The 18,153-nt window shown below is 36.4% G+C and overlaps 1 protein-coding gene across 16 annotated transcripts in view; it reads right to left on the bottom strand.

Annotated features, from left to right (window-relative positions):
* The window catches only part of LOC5564135 (hemicentin-1), a 409,831-nt gene that overhangs the window by 53,306 nt on the left and 338,372 nt on the right, over positions 1–18,153 (bottom strand). For 14 of the 16 annotated variants that reach the window (XM_021855423.1, XM_021855424.1, XM_021855425.1 and 11 more), the window contains 3 exons: positions 4,977–5,237; positions 4,773–4,913; positions 3,066–3,123 (listed from right to left, as the gene is read on the bottom strand). In XM_021855423.1, the coding sequence (XP_021711115.1) occupies positions 3,066–3,123; positions 4,773–4,913; positions 4,977–5,237 (460 nt within the window). The remainder of the gene's footprint in view (positions 1–3,065; positions 3,124–4,772; positions 4,914–4,976; positions 5,238–18,153) is intronic. The other 2 variants (XM_021855437.1, XM_021855436.1) reach the window with 1 other exon arrangement.

Raw genomic sequence — 18,153 nt, 5'->3', positions numbered from 1 at the left:
TTCCACGAAAAGCTCTTCGTTAAAACGTTTCGTTTTCCACATCTGCTCATGAGATGTACTCGCTCTCTGTGAGCATTGTGTTCTTCCACCAATTCTATACCGGACCTCCTGATGATCGCTATGAGTGTACCCATCGCAGACTCTCCAGTTCAGGCCTCCCGTCAACACAGGACTACAGAAAGTGATGTCGATTATTGATTCCCGGCCATCTCTACGGTAGGTGCTGGTTGTTCCTTCGTTACCCAAGTCTACGTCCAGCCTTGCCAGCGCTTCTAGTAGACTACGCCCTCTTGGGTTGGTGAGACGGCTGCCCCACTCAACTGCCCAAGCATTGAAGTCGCCAGCGATGACGACTGGTCTCCGGTCGGCTAGCTTATCGGTTAGCTCGTCCAGCATCTCGTTGAACTGGTCCAATGTCCAGCGGGGGGGTGCGTAGCAGCTACACACGTACACATCGTTAAGCTTTGCAATAACGAAGCCTTCGTCCGCCTGGAACACTATTTCCTGGATAGGATACCTCCCCATCGTCCAGATTGCCGCTGTCTTCGCCTTATCAGCGATCCAGTTACCGTTTCCAGCTGGTACTCGATACGGCTCGGCAAGGATAGCTACGTCGCACTTCGATTCCGATACGGACTTCCACAGCAGCTGTTGCGCTGTGTCACAGTGGTTGAGGTTTAGCTGAGTTACCTCCACTGCGGTTAACCTATTGAGTGTGTGTGTGTGTGTGTGTGTGTGTGTGTGTGTGTGTGTGTGTGTGTGTGTGTGTGTGTGTGTGTGTGTGTATAAAGATGAAAAATGTGTCAAGGAGAAGAAAAAGAAGAAGTTTGGAGTCACATAGCCCTCTACCCATCACATAACTAAGTACTTCAGGGTAATAAGACTCATTGATGAAACTTCCTCTAAGTAAAAGGGATACTCGTGGATACTAATGACACTATCGACATTTACAACTACTAATGGTATATTTTTAACCCTACTAGGTTTCATCTGCCACCAGCTGCCACCCGAATAAATACACGGACCTTAAAAATGACTGGTTTTTGCACTTAAATGGTTATAACTGCTTTTCCTTGGTCTTTAGAAACCTGGTGTCTTCCAGAGAATGATTCATTTTGACTGTTTACACAATTTTGTAGAACATTGTTGCTACCGGAAACTTCACATTTTCAAAATATACGAGAAAAACTAGTTTTAGGGGGTCGTTCATAAAATACTCCCGTATTTTGGAAATGCGGCTGAATACACACTAGGTGTCTTTGGCAAAGTTGTTTGTATTTGAATTATCTACAACTTTGCCGAAGACATCATATTTAAAGATCGTCATTTAAAAAAAAATATTTTCACAGCGCCACCCGTGGCAAAGTTGCGAACTAACATTTACCGTCAATATATGCGCTATATTTTTAGAGAATTTTCGTCCGAAGACACCATTCCGAAAAAATCACGTTGAAAGGTGCTACAGAATTAAGTTAACGATTTCGGCCGATCGAAATATTGTGCGTTGGTCCCGAGATGAACTAGCCCAGGGCTAAAAATCTCGTTAATAAAAATAGAAAAAAAAAATCTCTGGAGATTCTGGATTGGTTTCGAAATTTGGTAGGCCACATTTTGTTGAGCCTGTTCAGGCATTAAAGTATTATGAACTTTGTTGATAGGTATTGTTCAACACATGAATTTGAATTCTGTGGTAAATTAAAGCGAAGTATGCACTTCAACAGAAAAGTAATCGCCTATCTGGATGCGTGGAATATTTCTTGCAAGAAATGCTCAAGAAAAGCATTTTTCTTTGATCGCAGTACGCAGTTGAAAAGAAATGTCAATTCAAATGGAGCTCACTGTAGAAAATTTCTTGAGCATTTTTTGGGCAGAAAGAATTTTTACTTTTCTTGAGCGGAACAACATACTTAGCTTAAGTAAATAAATTGTCATGCAAGCTGACAAGCTTGCATGAAAGTTGTCCAAAATGGTAAAATTTTGGATGTTTAGCAGTCAATATCTCAAAAACTAGACGTGTTATGATATATTTGAAAACGGCAATGGATTTAACAAACCTTAATTAAATAAATAGCTGTATTTTGATGCTCAAGTCAAAACCGTGTTCCGCAGTGTAAAGTGTGCCAGACATTTCATTTAAAAAATAGGTCGAATTGAATGGTTCTTCTGAACATAACGTCATAGCCTTCTTATCAGCTTAGTGTATTTACTTCCATAGTTCTTAGCTGAGAGCATTATTTGCTAAAATTACTATTTACCAGGGAAGCCAAGAAAATTTCCTTTACGAAAATTTTCTGGACCGACCGGGAAACTAACCCTTCAGCTTGGTTTTGATTTGTACCCGTGGATTCTAACTACTCGGCTAACGAAGGCCCCTAAGGCAGCGTCCATAAATGACGAAGCATTTTTTGGACAATTTTTGACACCCCCCTCCCCCATCGTAGCCTATTTTCCTATACCTAATACATGGCTCGTAGCAAAATCGTGGACTCCCCCCTCCCCCATAAAATGCTACGTCATTTATGGACGGTCCCTAAGCGGTCTTGTGTATTCTTATTAGAGTGGTGAATTATTGAAGAATTCATAGAAAATATCGTTTGATATGAGTTTTATAAGAGAATCAATGGTCATCCTTTTTCGTGAGCCTCATTATTGCTGTGTGCGTTTTAAATGCAAATATCAAAAGCGGGAACACCAAATGCGGTAAGATTTTCCACAAGTTATGCGATGTCAAAGATGGATTTTTCTTGCTAGGGTGGCGGTGATTTATGTAATCGTTGCTAGGTGTCCTTTGATTGTTTTGTGTTACCGCATTTGGAGGACGTTTAGACAAGATTTGCATCTCAAATGCAAACATCAATATTATGGATAATGATTTTTTCAATATGAAAATTAAATTAGAGTCCTTTAATTCTGAGAGAATTTTTAACTACTCAGGAAGAAGTTATTTCGAGTTAAATGATCATGCAATAAGTAGAACTTTTTAAATTGTTTTAGATTCTAGTACTATTGTTAAGATAAAATAATAAATAATAAATATTTAAATCGTTACAATAAGCTGCTCTTACCTTTGGTTCTTCATGAACGAGAACTCCGCATCTTCAATTTCCTCGATTTGAATGGACGCTATGGCGTTTGCGGTTGATCGTGTGAGAGCGTGTTTGTGTTTTTGGTGCGTGGCATTGGCAGTTTTTGTTGTTGGATTATCGAAACGAACAGGACAGCACGAACACGCGTACAGGAAACAAACATTGATCGAGTTTTTGTTGGATCGATTTTTGAAGTTTAACATATGAGTGGTTAAATGTGGCGAAAACGAAACGAACAACATAAATTATTTGAACGTTGAATTTAAATTTTTGTTAAACATAGTTTAGATAGTGAGGATGGAATAGAAAAACGAGAGAAAAAGCGAAATGAGTAACTTTGAATCGTTTATGGCAGTGAGAGGTTAAAGTTATCAGAGCTAATGAGACTACTGTTGGTAGTGATTGTGGAATGGAGATGAAGCGTGCATTAGAAAAGTATCTACAATGAGTAAAGTCAAACCATGGAATTTTTGACTGCTATTATTGTAAACCTTAGAATATTGATAATAAATCTTCGAGCTGTAAGTAGATGAAAAACCCGAATTTAGTACTATACCATTTAATTCCACTAGAGTTTGTATTCTTTGACAGATACGCGTATTTCGACCTCAACTGTAAGGCCGTCTTCAGTGTCGTGTACTAGACACGACGTACACGACACTGAAGACGGCCTTACAGTTGAGGTCGAAATACGCGTATCTGTCAAAGGATACAAACTCTAGTGGAATTAAATGGTATAGTACTAAATTCAGTTTTTTCATCTACCTAAGAATATTCCTTATTACAGTCGCCTCTCCACATCTCGATATCGAAGGGACCATCGAGATAGGGAGAGATCGAAACAAAGAACACATTTTTGATGAATACTAGATTGAAAAACACTCCGTTGCCAAGAAAGTAATACACAAACAGACGTCATTTTGGGCTCGTAATTTGTTTAGAATCCCAAAACTTTGGTCTAGCAACCTTCGATATAGGTCATATCGACATACGGAGAGAAAATTGAAAACGAAAATTCAACAGAAACACATCGAGATATGGAGATATCGAGATAAGGAGGATATCGAGATATGGAGAGTGAAAATGTATGCAGACTGAAGGGACTTATGAAATCATCGACATAGGGAGAGATATCGAGATGTAGAACATCGAGATGTGGAGAGTCGACTGTATTTGAATTATAAAAAAGGCAATTGACATCACTTTAAGGCGGCGAAATCTGAATGTCACTAGCATTTAGACACTGGCTAAGAATTTTTTCCCATGAAAATTACTTGAAATTGTTGCAAAATAGAATTAACACTTTGCAAGATAAGCAGTCAAAATGTATTCCCATGGCAGAACTAACGGAGGAACTTTTGAAAAATGTTAAAATAGACTTAGCATCATCACTAATGAAGATTTTGGCTGAAACCTGGTGAGTTAGCATACAAGCTTTCATCGGTGGAATACTATTTCACTATGATAACACGTCTAGAAATCACAACTAGATGTAAAAATAATCAAATCGCTAATCATACTACCTGTCGCTTGATTCTACAACAGTCCGTTTCAGACCGGAGAAGGAATGATGATTCTATATACTAAAGAGACACAGACAGAGAGAGACAGAGTGCGGCATTGTCTGGGCGAAGAAATTGTGCATTTTTGTTCGGGTGTATGTTTCAAGCAGCAACCGATACTTACACTTATCCTGCCTTCTCTTTCGGCGACAAATGCAGATAATGATAACACAAATCAATATCACTGCAAGTAGCAGGGCAGCGACGGCCGCAATTAGGATGTATGGCGTCAGTATGTCTCCTTTGAGCCACCACGCTACGTAGCCTAAAATAAATGGGAGCAATTGAACGATTGTTTCTTCAACAATCTATTTACGCAAAAACTCACCGGCAACTTCAATTTCGCAGGGCTTTCCCATTCCGACGCTATTGGTGGCCACGCAAACGTAGGTTCGCATCGCCGAGACGTCATTTTCAAGCACCAAGATGCTTTCGTATGCATCGCCTCGCGTTTTGTGGTTCTGCAGTGTGTCGTTTTCGTACTTGAGACTCCAGTCAAACTCGGACTCTTTGGGACTGCCGATCGCGGTACAGATGAGAATGTCCTCATCGTTGACCTCCTTCCGGGTGATGGTACACGTTGGTTTGTCTGGAATTGATGATGTTTTTATAAGATTTTTCTAAATTTTGTTTTTATTTGCTGTGTCGTCCGATTTGGACACGGCTCGGACCTATGTAGATCCATCTTGCCGTTTTTCTAACTCTTATGTATCGTTGGTCCTAAAATTCGAGCTAATATTATTAGTTTTAATTTGTGTCACCTATGCACTTAACTTAATAGGTTGAAATATGAGATACTAGGAAGGTATGTCAGTTTAGCCACAGACTCCATGGAAAGCAGGTTTTCATATAGGAAAGAGTAACGAGTAGAGTGATGCAAATTTTGAAATTTTGGCTCCTTTATGCTTAAACGATTTTAATTATGGTAAATAGCATCCTCCCAAAGTTTGAAGTGATTTGGAAGAAATTTGACTGTGAACACGCTATTTGAAGTTTATATGGAGATTACTATGGAAAACGCCAATATTTTGTGCTCAGCCCTCTATCCCTTCGTCATAAAATTTTATGGAAAAGTGAAAAAAATCCTCTAATGTAAAATCCTCCCAGCTACAACTTTGTCGAAGACCACTTTTTGATTTGACGTCAGGATAAATTGGTATTCCACATCATAAAGTTGGTTTGCATGTAGCATGCTTCACCAACTATTCGGCAGGCAACAGTGGTGCTCCTGGCGGGAAGAATAGATCAAAGTAATCCAGGCTACTATGTTCTACAGCAAAAAAGCAGTGTTGATCATCTCACCATGATTTAGACTTTGTGATCAAAAATAACAAATTATCTTTACGTCCCATCAAATTATGGTCTTCGGCAAAGTCATAGCTGGGATGTTTTCACATGAGATGAGTGTGTTCACTTTTCCATAGATTATTGTGACGAGCAGTTAGAGGACTGAAAACAAAATGTTTGCCTTTTCCAAATAAACTTCAAATAGCGTGTGCACAATCAAATTTCTTCCGAATCACTTCAAATTTTGTGAGGATCATTTTCAACATAATTGACATCGTTTAAGCATAGGGAAGCAAAAAGTTCAAAATTTGCATCAGTTTAGTAACCAGTGATCTCTCGTTGGTTATTGGGCGTAATGTACAAGGGATCATGAAAATACATTTTAGCAAGTCTCAACCTCAATGATCATTTAATGTTTTACAACAACTACTGGTGGCTTGATCAGGTGCAACAAGATCTGGAGAACGTGGGCCAAAATCGAAGTTGGAGAGACACAGCCATGGACCGAGTAAATTGGCGTAACATCGTTAACGAGGTTTTATCAAATTAAATGATGTAATACCATCTAAATAAAATAAATAAATAAAACAATTACTTTTAGTATAGGCCATCAGATCTTTGAGCGTAATGAGTGTTCTTTAGCTAAGAAGCAGGTTGTGTTCCAGTTGGGACGTAACCCCCGAGAAAAGAATTTTCTTCAGAGCCCTGCGAACTAGGTTGAAACCCATGCAGAGTCATTTTATTAAGTTCTTGCAAGTTTTGAGTCATCGGCCATTCAAATCTGTGAATTGAAAACTTCAGATCTACACGGGTATCTAGTGATCACTAGAAGGTATAGGACCAGCATGTGTGTGTGTGTGTGTGTGTGTGTGTACAATCCACCTCCCACTGACCGGCAGTGCTTTTATGGAAGAAAATTGTATGCATGTATTTATTGATACCCTTCGATATCTTTATATCTGCAGACAATTTTAGCCCAGGAGATGAAAGGTGATAGCTCTACTGAAATTCCAACGACCCATTTCAAGAATGGCAGTAAATACACACACATTCTGAGGTCATTTTCATATACAGTAAGCCCCGCATAAAAACACCCAGATATCAAATGGATATCTGAAATGTTTTTACACTTCCTGAATCGAAAATTAAATTTTCGACCCTGGCACGTATTTAGTTTCATAGGGTAATAGGTGAGTAAATAATAATAAAGAATGAATTTACCAGGATGTAACGCTGTTTCTCCCGTCGCCGCACTGTGCTTACCGCAAAATACTACACACTTTCACTACACTACACACGTAACATGATCGATTCTGACCGCATCACCTGCCCCGGCAGGAGCAAGCGTCACGGTCAAAGGATCACACACTACTTAATAAGCCCGCGAATTACGCCACTCTTCTCCCCCCCCCCAACTGCACTGCGCGCCTAACACGTTTAATCCTGCTTGACCGCTTCACCCGCTCCCGCAGGAGCAAGCGTCACGGTCAAAAGATCACACACTACTCTTGTTTGGGCTTTCCAAAACATTGCCCAGCAAAACCCACGAACCGAAAACCGAACTCCCGGCGTCCCGAAAACGAAGCGCCTTGTTTGAGCTTTCCAAAACACTCACTAGAAGGTATAGGACCAGCATGTACACAAATATTGGCTGAACCTTTCAGTCGTCACGCGGTTTGCCGCCGTCAGAACCATCACGTTGATGTTGTGTACGAATATTGAGGTTTTTTCATCACTGTTGTATAACCCTTTCGGGACGAACCAGCACAATTGTGCTGTTCGGCACCCATCACATTGAATGATTCTTTTAGCCAATAAATCATTGTTTTACTAAACTTTTTTGATTTCGATTATTGAATTATCATTGCTACTTGTGATTAAGCACAACAGATTTTGTTTACTTCGTAGATAGAAAACACCAGCTCAGGGTAAACACAATGTAAACAAACACCGTAAGAATTGAAAAAGTTTTATCCGTCGCAACTTTTCAACTATTCGTTTTTTCTAGGTATGCACAGATACGAATCGAGAGTGAAAGAGTCATTCTTTGAAATGGTGAAGACCAAATGAGAATTGATTCACACAGCAAATATTTCTGGGGGGACAAAGTGGGACCAGCACAATTGTGCTGGTGCCGGCACTTACCCGGTCGATGTTCGTTGTAGACTACCAATTTTTTTGACGCGATAATCCATTTTGGTGTTCTACAATGTATGCCGGTTCAATATCTGCCATCATATTTATGAAATTTGACAACTGAAGCTGAAAACTGTTACTTACTATTTGCTTCCGAACCACAGAGTCCTTCAAATGGCATATTATTGATGTATGCAGCCCATGCTGGTATTCTTCTTCTTCTTTTTCTTGGCATTACATTCTCACTGGGACAGAGCCTGCTTCTCAGCTTAGTGTTCAATGAGCACTTCCATAGTTATTACCTGAGAGCTTGCATTGCCAAAGTTGCCATTTTCACATTCGTATATTATGTGGCAAGTACGATGAAACTCTATTCCCAGGGAAGTCAAAGAAATTTCCATTACGAAAAGATCCTGGGCTGATCGGGAATCGATCCCAGACACCTTCAGCATGGCTTTGCTTTTTAGTCGTGGACTCTGACCACTCGGCTAAGGAAGGCCCTTGCTGGTATTACTCGCAAATATGTTGTTTCTTCTTCTTCTTTCTGGCGTTACGTCCTCACTGGGACAAAGCCTGCTTCTCAGCTTAGTGTTCTTATGAGCACTTCCACAGTTATTAACTGAGAGCTCTCTGTGCCAATGACCATTTTTGCATGCGTATATCGTGTGGCAGGTACGAAGATACTCTATGCCCTGGGAAGTCGAGAAAATTTCCAACCCGAAAAGATCCTCGACCGGTGGGATTCGAACCCACGACCCTCAGCTTGGTCTTGCTGAATAGCTGCGCGTTTACCGCTACGGCTATCTGGGCCCCTGTTGTTTATGATGTATGAAATGCGTTTGAAATATTCTACTTAACTATTAAACAATGTATGAAGTTCTGGAGTCTAGATTATCCGCTCATATAAAAAATATCGTTTCATTCCTTTTACGTATAAAAATATATTGTCCAAATCTTGAATTTTGAGACTTAGATAAGCTGATATATTAAAAATAAAATTCTGTACTTTATTGCCGTGCGTATAGTGCTGCAAAATAACTAGCAGTATCGATCAAAGAAGTTTAGGTTCAATTCCCGCTGCAGTATTTTTTTTCGTCAGATACGTATTACGATTGTGCCATTTGGCGTTGAATGCTAGTCCGTTGATTTGTGTGATGCTCCCTTTAAAGGCTATAATCGTACATAATGCTTTCTAGGAAACTTTCCACGGTAGGATTGACAGCCAAAAATGTACATGCAACCGAAACGAAAGGGAAAACAAAACTTACGAGTATGGTCGAGCTTTACATTTTCCTTAGTAATCTAACGGTCACACCGATTGCGAAACTTTAAAAGCTCATGGCAAACCAAAAAGTCTACTGTTTGCAGCTGTCTTCTTTATTGTCTTATTAGAAGCATTGTCAGTGTCTTTATTTTCAAATCTGGTAGTTTCCAAATATTTAAATACATTTAAAAAAAAGATTGTTCTATGTAATTTTTAAATTAGCTGGAATATATGTATGTAACATTTTCAAAAATCAAATTCATTTTTTAATATGGTTATTTACCTGATTTTGTCAATCCTTTCTAAATGGGTTTTTGAATTCCCTTTTAAATGTAAGCTATCCGTCATAGTTCTTTCAATCCTACACACTACTAAAAACTAATACAGTACTGACCCGATTTTGTCAGCCCCGATTCTGTCTGCCCCCGATTTTGTCAGCCTATCTTGAATATATCCAAAAATTGTCTTCGTCATGTAGTACCCGTTTACATTAATACTGATGGTGATGTTCGATGTCATGCACGCATGGGCGTAGCCAGAGAGGGCAATGGCAATCCTCCTTCCCTCTGTACAAAAGAACAATTTTACTATGAGAATTAATCTTGTGTTTGAATTCTTCAAAGATTGTCTCCAGCACTCGTATTTATACAGTAGTTACGTTATGGTAGATTGTAAAACTTAAAAAGTCTACCAAACATCAGACTTTTTGAAAACATCTTGCCAGAAATTGTTCGAAGGTTTTATCAACAGTCCGCAATGGAGATATGCACAGCTGAGTAGTCGACAAATGAATTACATACATTCTCGAGTATCAGTAAATCGTGTTTCGTTACTTGGCAACCTGGCAATTATTTGTTAAAAATGAAAAACCGAAAAACACAGCCGAGTTCACGAAAAAGAAATTTGGTATGTAGGTTCATTCATGAATTCCTTTAAGAATTTCTCTAAAGGTTAAGATGCATCAAAGCCAAAGCTCGAATTTTCAAAAGCACAAATCTAGAGAACCAGGCAACCATTTGTACTGGAAATTTAACTCATTGCTCACATTTTGTTACATTCTTTCAGGTTTTTTTTAAAGTAATATCTCGAAGATTTCCTTTAAAATTTGCTCCTAATGTTTTATTAGTTTTCTGCCTTGAATAACTCTATAAGCTCTTGAAAGTATTCCTTCAAAACTACATTTTGATGAAATTTGCTCACAGTATTCTTAATGTAGTTTGGCCTAGGACTCATCAATAGTTTTAAAAACTCCTCTTAAACCTATCTTAGAGATTTCTTCAGAAATTTCTCTAATTTCACTTCTATTTTTTTGCAAAATTGCTAAGATTATGAAGGATTCTTACTGGAATCGTCTCACGAGATTTTTTTATAATTTGACCAGGAATTTCACGAAGATCTTTTTCAAGGAAAGTCATTTATGAATACCTCTAAGAACCCAAAAAAAAATCGCAAACTAAAGAAAAATTCTAAAAATATTATTTTTTAATTTTCTTACTGGAAACAATTTTTTTACAACAATTCCAGGTCAAATTCTTGATGAAATTCCTGCGAAACTTTTAAAACAATTCTATAAAAATCTTAAAAACAGTAACTGTTCTGGATGAATTTAAAAATGTTTTTAAATTTACATAGAAATCTCCAGTTGAAATATTCTATGAATTGACTTAAAGGAATTGCAAGAAGAGCTTCGACGCAATTACTGATGTCATTTTAAAAGAAATTCTGGAAAAAAAAACTAAATAAATTTTCGTTTGATTTTTCTTAGGAATTCCGGTGTCCTCAGAAAAATCCTTAGATAATTCAACGGTTAGGTAGAACTAAGATTCAGATTGATGCCGGTTGTCTTACAGGCCAGAGCAAAATCGCCGATCAAAGAGATCCTTTGGCGCGAAATTTGAGAATGAAATTGTGAGGGCCGCTTTCCTCCCCCTGATAAACAAAAAAAAGCTGACTACGCCCATGTCCCTCGCCCCCTTTAAAGGCAATGTAGGTCGTAAACGTAGTTCATAAGCAAATATTAACACGTTAAAATTCGAAAAACAGAAACAAAAAATATGTCCCGATTATGTCAGGTTCCCCATTTTGTCAGCCTAAAATTCATCGGGGTGCTGACAAAATCGGGTCTCTACTGTACAACAATGACTTAAATTCCATTTTAAGCAAATAAACTCGATGTAAAACATAAAATAAAGTAAAAAAAGTAACTTCCACTCGGCTGGTTAGCCGTAAACCACGATTCATAATTAAAAACAAGTAAATTTGATATTGGGAGCCAGATAGACATAACGGTAAACGTGCAGATACTAAGCAAGATCATGCTGAGGATCGTAGGTTAGAGTCCAGCCGGTCGAGCATCTTTTCGTAAAGGGAATTTTCTCGACTTCCCTGAGCGTAGCGTATGATCGTACCTGTCACACGATATACACATGCAAAATCGGTCGATTGACAAAGAGAGCTGCTAGTTAATATCTATGGAAGTTCTCATTAGAAGTTGAGAAGCAGGCTTTTTAAGCGTCAGAAAGAAGAAGAAGAAATTTTATGGTAATTATTTGCACTTAAAAATGCGCCATTCTTGTTAATTAACGTCCAAGCTGTCGGGCACATATGACGTAAATTTACATTAATTTTTAGGGAAGCTGCTTACGCAGACTGAATATTTTGACGTTTCCATTTTAGCTCTAGGAGTATAATGAATGATTCCAGTTATTTAAAATAAATTAGTTCCATGTTACCAACCTTAACAAAAACATCGTTAAAGCATCATTTGAAGGAGGGCTATATGATTTCAAAAGTGATAGTGTATATGTTAGGTAAAGTGAGTGAAAGAGGTTGGAGGGAGGCTCTTAAAAAATAATTTAATTTTCGAGTCTAGTACACGACTCTGACAACGGCCTTATAGTGGAGGTCGAATAATGCGTAACTGTCAAAGGATACAAACTGTAGTGGAATAAAATGATATAGTTCTCAATTCGGTGTTAATTTATTTATAGGTATACCACTAAACAATTCAAAGGTTTATTATTATTTTCAATTTTTATTTTTATTGCATAATTATTTTGGGGGAAAAATCCCACATAATTTAGGAGGATATAAACAAACATAGCAAAACCAAGACGTTTTGATTGAGATAATTAGTTTTCAAGTTATTCACACATGTATAATTACCCATTTTTATATGACGTAGACTAGTTCTTGAATAATCTCGATAAACGTCATCGTCACGTGATGCTTTGAATCTTAGAGAGAATATAAAGTATTTTTATCTCTCGTACATTGTTTTCGTTCCATTTATAAAAAAATTATATAAATTATTTATTTTTACATTAAAAAAACATAATTATTTCTGAATTTTTGGGTCACCCTATCTCACGAAAGAGCACCCTAATGACGAAATAAAAAAATACGGGTCCAAATTTTTTTAAAAAGGCATGACTTAAACAGTTTTCCAAAAAAAAAAAAAAAAAATTTTTTTTTCGAACATCGACCGCCTTGGGGACGGACCAGCACAATTGTGCTGGTCTGAATTTGACCCTAAAAAGTTCATGGAGTGATAGAATAGCCAAAATAAAGAATGTTTTGTTCTACGAGATGATGAGTTTATAAGGTAAATTTTGAAATAATCACTCAAATATGGTCCGTCCCGAAAGGGATAAAATACACCAGTGCGACGACTAAAGTGTTAATTAAACATGTTTTTACTTCACCGCCTGTTTAACGGGTTTTCAAGACTCCTTTGAGCGTAGGCCTTTAGTGACTATACATGCTCGTTTGATCAAATTCTTTCAATTTATGTATACAACGTATTATGTTTGTTATCCACATACCTTTAAAATGAAGAGTAACTACTTGAAGACCTAAAGAACTTCATTCAATGGAGAAAATTGAAAACACATTATTGTATGAGCCTGTGTGAGTATAAACCTTATTCGTTCACCTTCAAGTGACAACTATTGACGTTTGTTAATCTAAAGTCTTGTACTCGACATAGTACTTGACTAACTCAAGCAAGCCGTTGGACTTGAGAGTTGATGGATATGTTTACTTGAGACTACCCCTATGAACCTTATGGATAAACCACAGAGACCAGTGCACCGTAGGCTGACCATTATTTTTCTGAAATGTGAAATGTTTTAGTTCGTCATTGTAAAGCGCTTGTTTTGATAAGAAATCAGGTAAAAATTTGAAGTCCGTACGTGGACGCTAAGTGGTCTCCCAACGGCCCTGAAGGTAGATGACATCGCTAAATCGAGCTCACTCGTCTAGTGCACGCAACATGAGTATGAAAAGACACTAGTAACAAATTCTCCTGCACGCGTTGATAGTCAGCACAGAAGATTATTTTCCGTTGAGAGAACACTTAGCGTCCACTTACGGACTTCAAATTTTTACCTGATATTTTTTTCTTATCAAAACGAGCACTTCACAATGATGAAATTGAAACATTTCACATTTTTGAAAAATAAAGGACGGCTTAGTGCATAGTACACATTGGTCCTAAAGCCATATCTAGGAAGATAAAAATGATTGCACCTAAACCGTCAGATTATACCGTTCTGACTCAAATTCCAAACAGACTCATATTCCGAACACTCGGTTTCTGTATGGCGATTGGGTTGAAATGTTTCACTGAAATATGTCATCAAATTACAAGGAAATGGCAGTCAATTGCAATTCAATTTAAACGTCTTCCAATTTGTTTTATACCTCTGGATAGTGATGATTCTTTAGTTTGAGACCAGAAAAAGTAGTTCAGATAAATGTTTGCGAAATTATTTATTTGAATACGATTTATTCGTGCTGTTCGGAATTTGAATCAAGGTGTTCGTAATATGAGACAGAATGAACACAGTGTTCGGCATTTGAATCAAAATGTTGTTCTACACTTTTACGTAAAAACAATACCAATCAGGTTAAAATTAATATTTTTTTCTGGCCCACCCAACAGCTAACAGTTAAACTTTGTGGAGAAATTCAAATTTTCAAAAATAGAAGCTAATATATGCCTTTCAGATGCGTTTGAAGTTACTGTTGGCCTTAAGTGTTCAGAATATGAGTCAAAACGGTATACATGGTGTCTTCGGGAAAGTTTCGCCATATTTTTTTCAGTGATGTAAAATTAGGAAAAATGTGAAATATTAAAATTTTTGAAAGTGTTCGATACAAAGTAATCATAAAAATCAACGCACTAAGATTCACCAACATCCGAAATTTATATAGTAAAAAAAAGTGAAAAGAGAAATATTTGCTGGAACAACCAAAATACCTGTATGTCAAACATTTAAAATTGAACATACATGTATTGATACTAGAACGCTCACAGTAAGCGGAATCGAAGAAACTGAAAGAAGGAAAATTATTTTCTGGAGCTGTTTTAAAGTGATCCAGAACCACCTTCTGGCCTTACCTTTGGGACTTATATCTGGATCTTGCACAAGATTCATGCATTCTTTAACAGGTGAATACTGCCGTGGCTACTTCGTTGTGGCAGATTTAATTAATTGAATTGAATTGAATGGGATAAGTTGGATGCCCAGATAAGATAATTGCTTCTAAGAGAGGATATCACGGATATCGTCAAAGCATTCGTTTATTATCGTTTAGGGTTAATAATTTACGAGACGAGACTGGTATTGTACGCATGACCTTCTGCATGAGCCAAAGCGGTATCAATTTATCATCGACATTGTCATAAGGTTAGTTGAACAAACTGCGCGTGATATAATATGACTCCGTTTATGCACTAATGTTCCATGGATCACTGTTAAAACTGCTTCAGGTGATAATTTTCCTACTCCCAATTTCGTAGATTGTGCTTGCTGTGATTGATCTTATGTCAAAACATGTATATTGAATTTTAAATTACTTCACGTTCAGCTATTTCGGTTATTCTAGCAAATATATCTTTTTTCGCTTTCTCTACTATATAAATTTCGGTTTCTGTAGAATATATCCAAAAGCGTTGATTTTTTTTTAAATTTTGAAAAACTTTCAGAATTTTCAATTTTGCTTATTTTTGCTGAAGCCACCCAAGAGCTATATCGATTATTTTTTAAGTTATAGATGGTTTTCGTTTAACAACATATTATTTTCAAAATTTTGTTAATCTCTTCCAACAAAAAACGTCCTCACAGTTTTTTCACCATAAACAAAGAAAAAGATTATCTTTTCAACGGCGACAGAATATTGAGGATCAGTTTAAGCCTTTCACAGATATTGGCTTTTGAAAACAACCATTTTGTTCGAATAAAATCTCTGATAATTCTGCAACCATAAGAGATAGAGCAGTAGTTTCTTGACGAAATGTTACGCCAACAAAAGTTCTAAAAGTGCTCGGAATAACGTTCTAGCAAGAAGAAATCGTATAAAAAGTTATCAAGAAAAAACTGATTTTTTAGGACCACCCCCTAACCTATCTGTTTAAAAAAATAATTACTCGCCAACCATAAGAGATAGAAATTTGGGTTCCTCGGCAAAGTTGCTCCAAATCGGTTGTTTTAAACATTGTAGAACATTGTATACGTCTAAATGTGTCAACAAATTAGTTTATATTCTGATCTCGTAAACCCTGCGTGCCACCCTAATTTCACTTCACTGAAAATACGGAAAAAAATAAAAAAAAAATATACACACATACAGCCATTTCATGAAAAACCGATCTAGTAAGTCACCGATTTCCGTGAAAATTTGCTATTTTTTTCCTTATCCGAAATAAGGATACTCGTATTTTTGGATTTTTTGATTAGGGTGACCATTTCCAAAATAGGGTGACCAGAAAAATCGCGATTTTGCTAAATTTTTATTTTTAAAAAAATTATAACTTTTGAACCGTTGACCGATTTTCAAATCTTTTTGGACGAAATGAAGGCTAGAGATTTTGACTTTTCAGGAAAAATATAAAATTTCACAAAAATTGTGTTTTTTACATGGAAAAACTCAATAGTTACCGTTTTTTCGTGTTTTGAAGGCCTCGGGACCTATTGCTGTTCTTATATTGTTATATTGTTTGCCGGGCTATTGCTGTTCTCATTTTTTCTTGAAAGTTCAGAAAATTTTACGTTTACTGTCAAATTTTCAGTTTTTTAGTTTTTGAGATATATTTTTTTGAAAATAAAAAAACAGTCATTATTCATCGGCACACACTGTAGATCTCAGCGCATTAAATTTTTAATGTTCAAAAAAATCATAACTTTTGAACAGCTTAACCGATTTCCAATCTTTTTTTATGGAATAAAAGCTTAAGATTTCAACTTTTCAAAAATAGAAAACTTTGAAAAGTTATTCTTTTTTCCATTAAAATATATGAAATTAAAAAAAAAAACTAGAAATTTTTATATTTTTTCACGTTTAAACATATTTGTATCAGATTTTTCAATTTTGTCTGAAAAGTTGAAATTTTAAGCTGTCATTCCATAAAAAAAAGATTGGAAATCGGTTAAGCTGTTCAAAAGTTATGATTTTTTTAAAATAAAAAATCTTATGCGCTGAGACCTACAGTGTGTGCCGATGAAAAATGACTGATTTTTTATTTTCAAAAAAATATATCTCAAAAACTAAAAAAATATACATCGCTGAAAATTTGACAGTAGACGTAAAATTTTCTGAACTTTCAAGAAAAAATGAGAACAGCAATAGCCCCTTTGGTCCCGAGGCCTTCAAAACACAAAAAAACGGTAACTATTGAGTTTTTTTTTATGTAAAAAACACACTTTTTGTGAAATTTTATATTTTTCATGAAAAGTCAAAATCCTTAGCCTTCATTTTGTCCAAAAAGATTGAAAATCGGTCAAACGGTTCAAAAGTTATAATTTTTTTAGAAATAAAAATTTAGCAAAATCGCGATTTTTCTGGCCACCCTATTTCGGAAATGGTCACCCTAATCAAAAAATCCAAAAATACGTGTATCTTTATTTCCGATAAGGAACAAAATAGCAAATTTTCACGGAATTCGGAGACCCACTAGATCTGTTTTTCATGGAATGGCTGACTATGGAGAAACTTTCCCGGACACACCAAATATCTAAAATTTACGGTTTAGACGCAAACATTTTTGTCTCTCTAGATATGACTTTGGGACCAATGTGCAGTGGTCCATAAAGCAGTTTATGCAAAAAGATACAATTTGAACCTTATAATGCGACATTCGAAGGAAACGGTTTTCTACAAAGTTGTTTGTATAAGTTAGTCATTTTGTTTGTTGTTATAAATTATTACGGTGGTCAACATGTTCAAAGAAATAGTATAACTAGTCTACAAAAAGAATAAAAAAACAATCGAAACGTTGGGCGTAGAATAAATCTTTTAGCTCTGATTGCTGTTGCAATTGGAGGCCGTTAAGAAAATTCCCGGTGCAACTCATAGCAGTCGAAGACATTCAACAAAAGTTGCTCTGAAATTGACCGAATTAGATCTTATTCCTCCTGGTGACTCCAGCGTTTCAATTCTAATATCTTCTTAAAGTAGTCTTTTGAAAACTTTAACGCAATTCAGTCAGTAAAGGAACTCGCTATCTCCTTCCGTTAGAGCATGAAATTAAAATAAAGATACAGATGGTCTTCTACGAAATTGTTTCTAAAAATATAATCTTTTATTCAATATTATCCTAAACTAGGGTAGTCCACAATATCACTTAGAACACTTAGAAGACTTTTAGAGCATAACAAAACGCAAATTTTTATGCAAAAATATTTTTGATATTAATTTTGGTTATACGACTTTTTCTGATAAAAAATCAGAATCAGGCATTTTATTCGAGTTACAAAAACAATTCATCTGTATTTTTTTGAAATAAAATATACAATTTCATTTGTTCGTGAACGTT

The sequence above is a fragment of the Aedes aegypti genome, chromosome 3, assembly GCF_002204515.2.
Source record: "Aedes aegypti strain LVP_AGWG chromosome 3, AaegL5.0 Primary Assembly, whole genome shotgun sequence".
Taxonomy (NCBI): Eukaryota; Metazoa; Arthropoda; class Insecta; order Diptera; family Culicidae; genus Aedes; species Aedes aegypti.
Note: the sequence above shows the minus strand (reverse complement) of the source record. Positions and strands in the feature narration are given on the sequence as shown.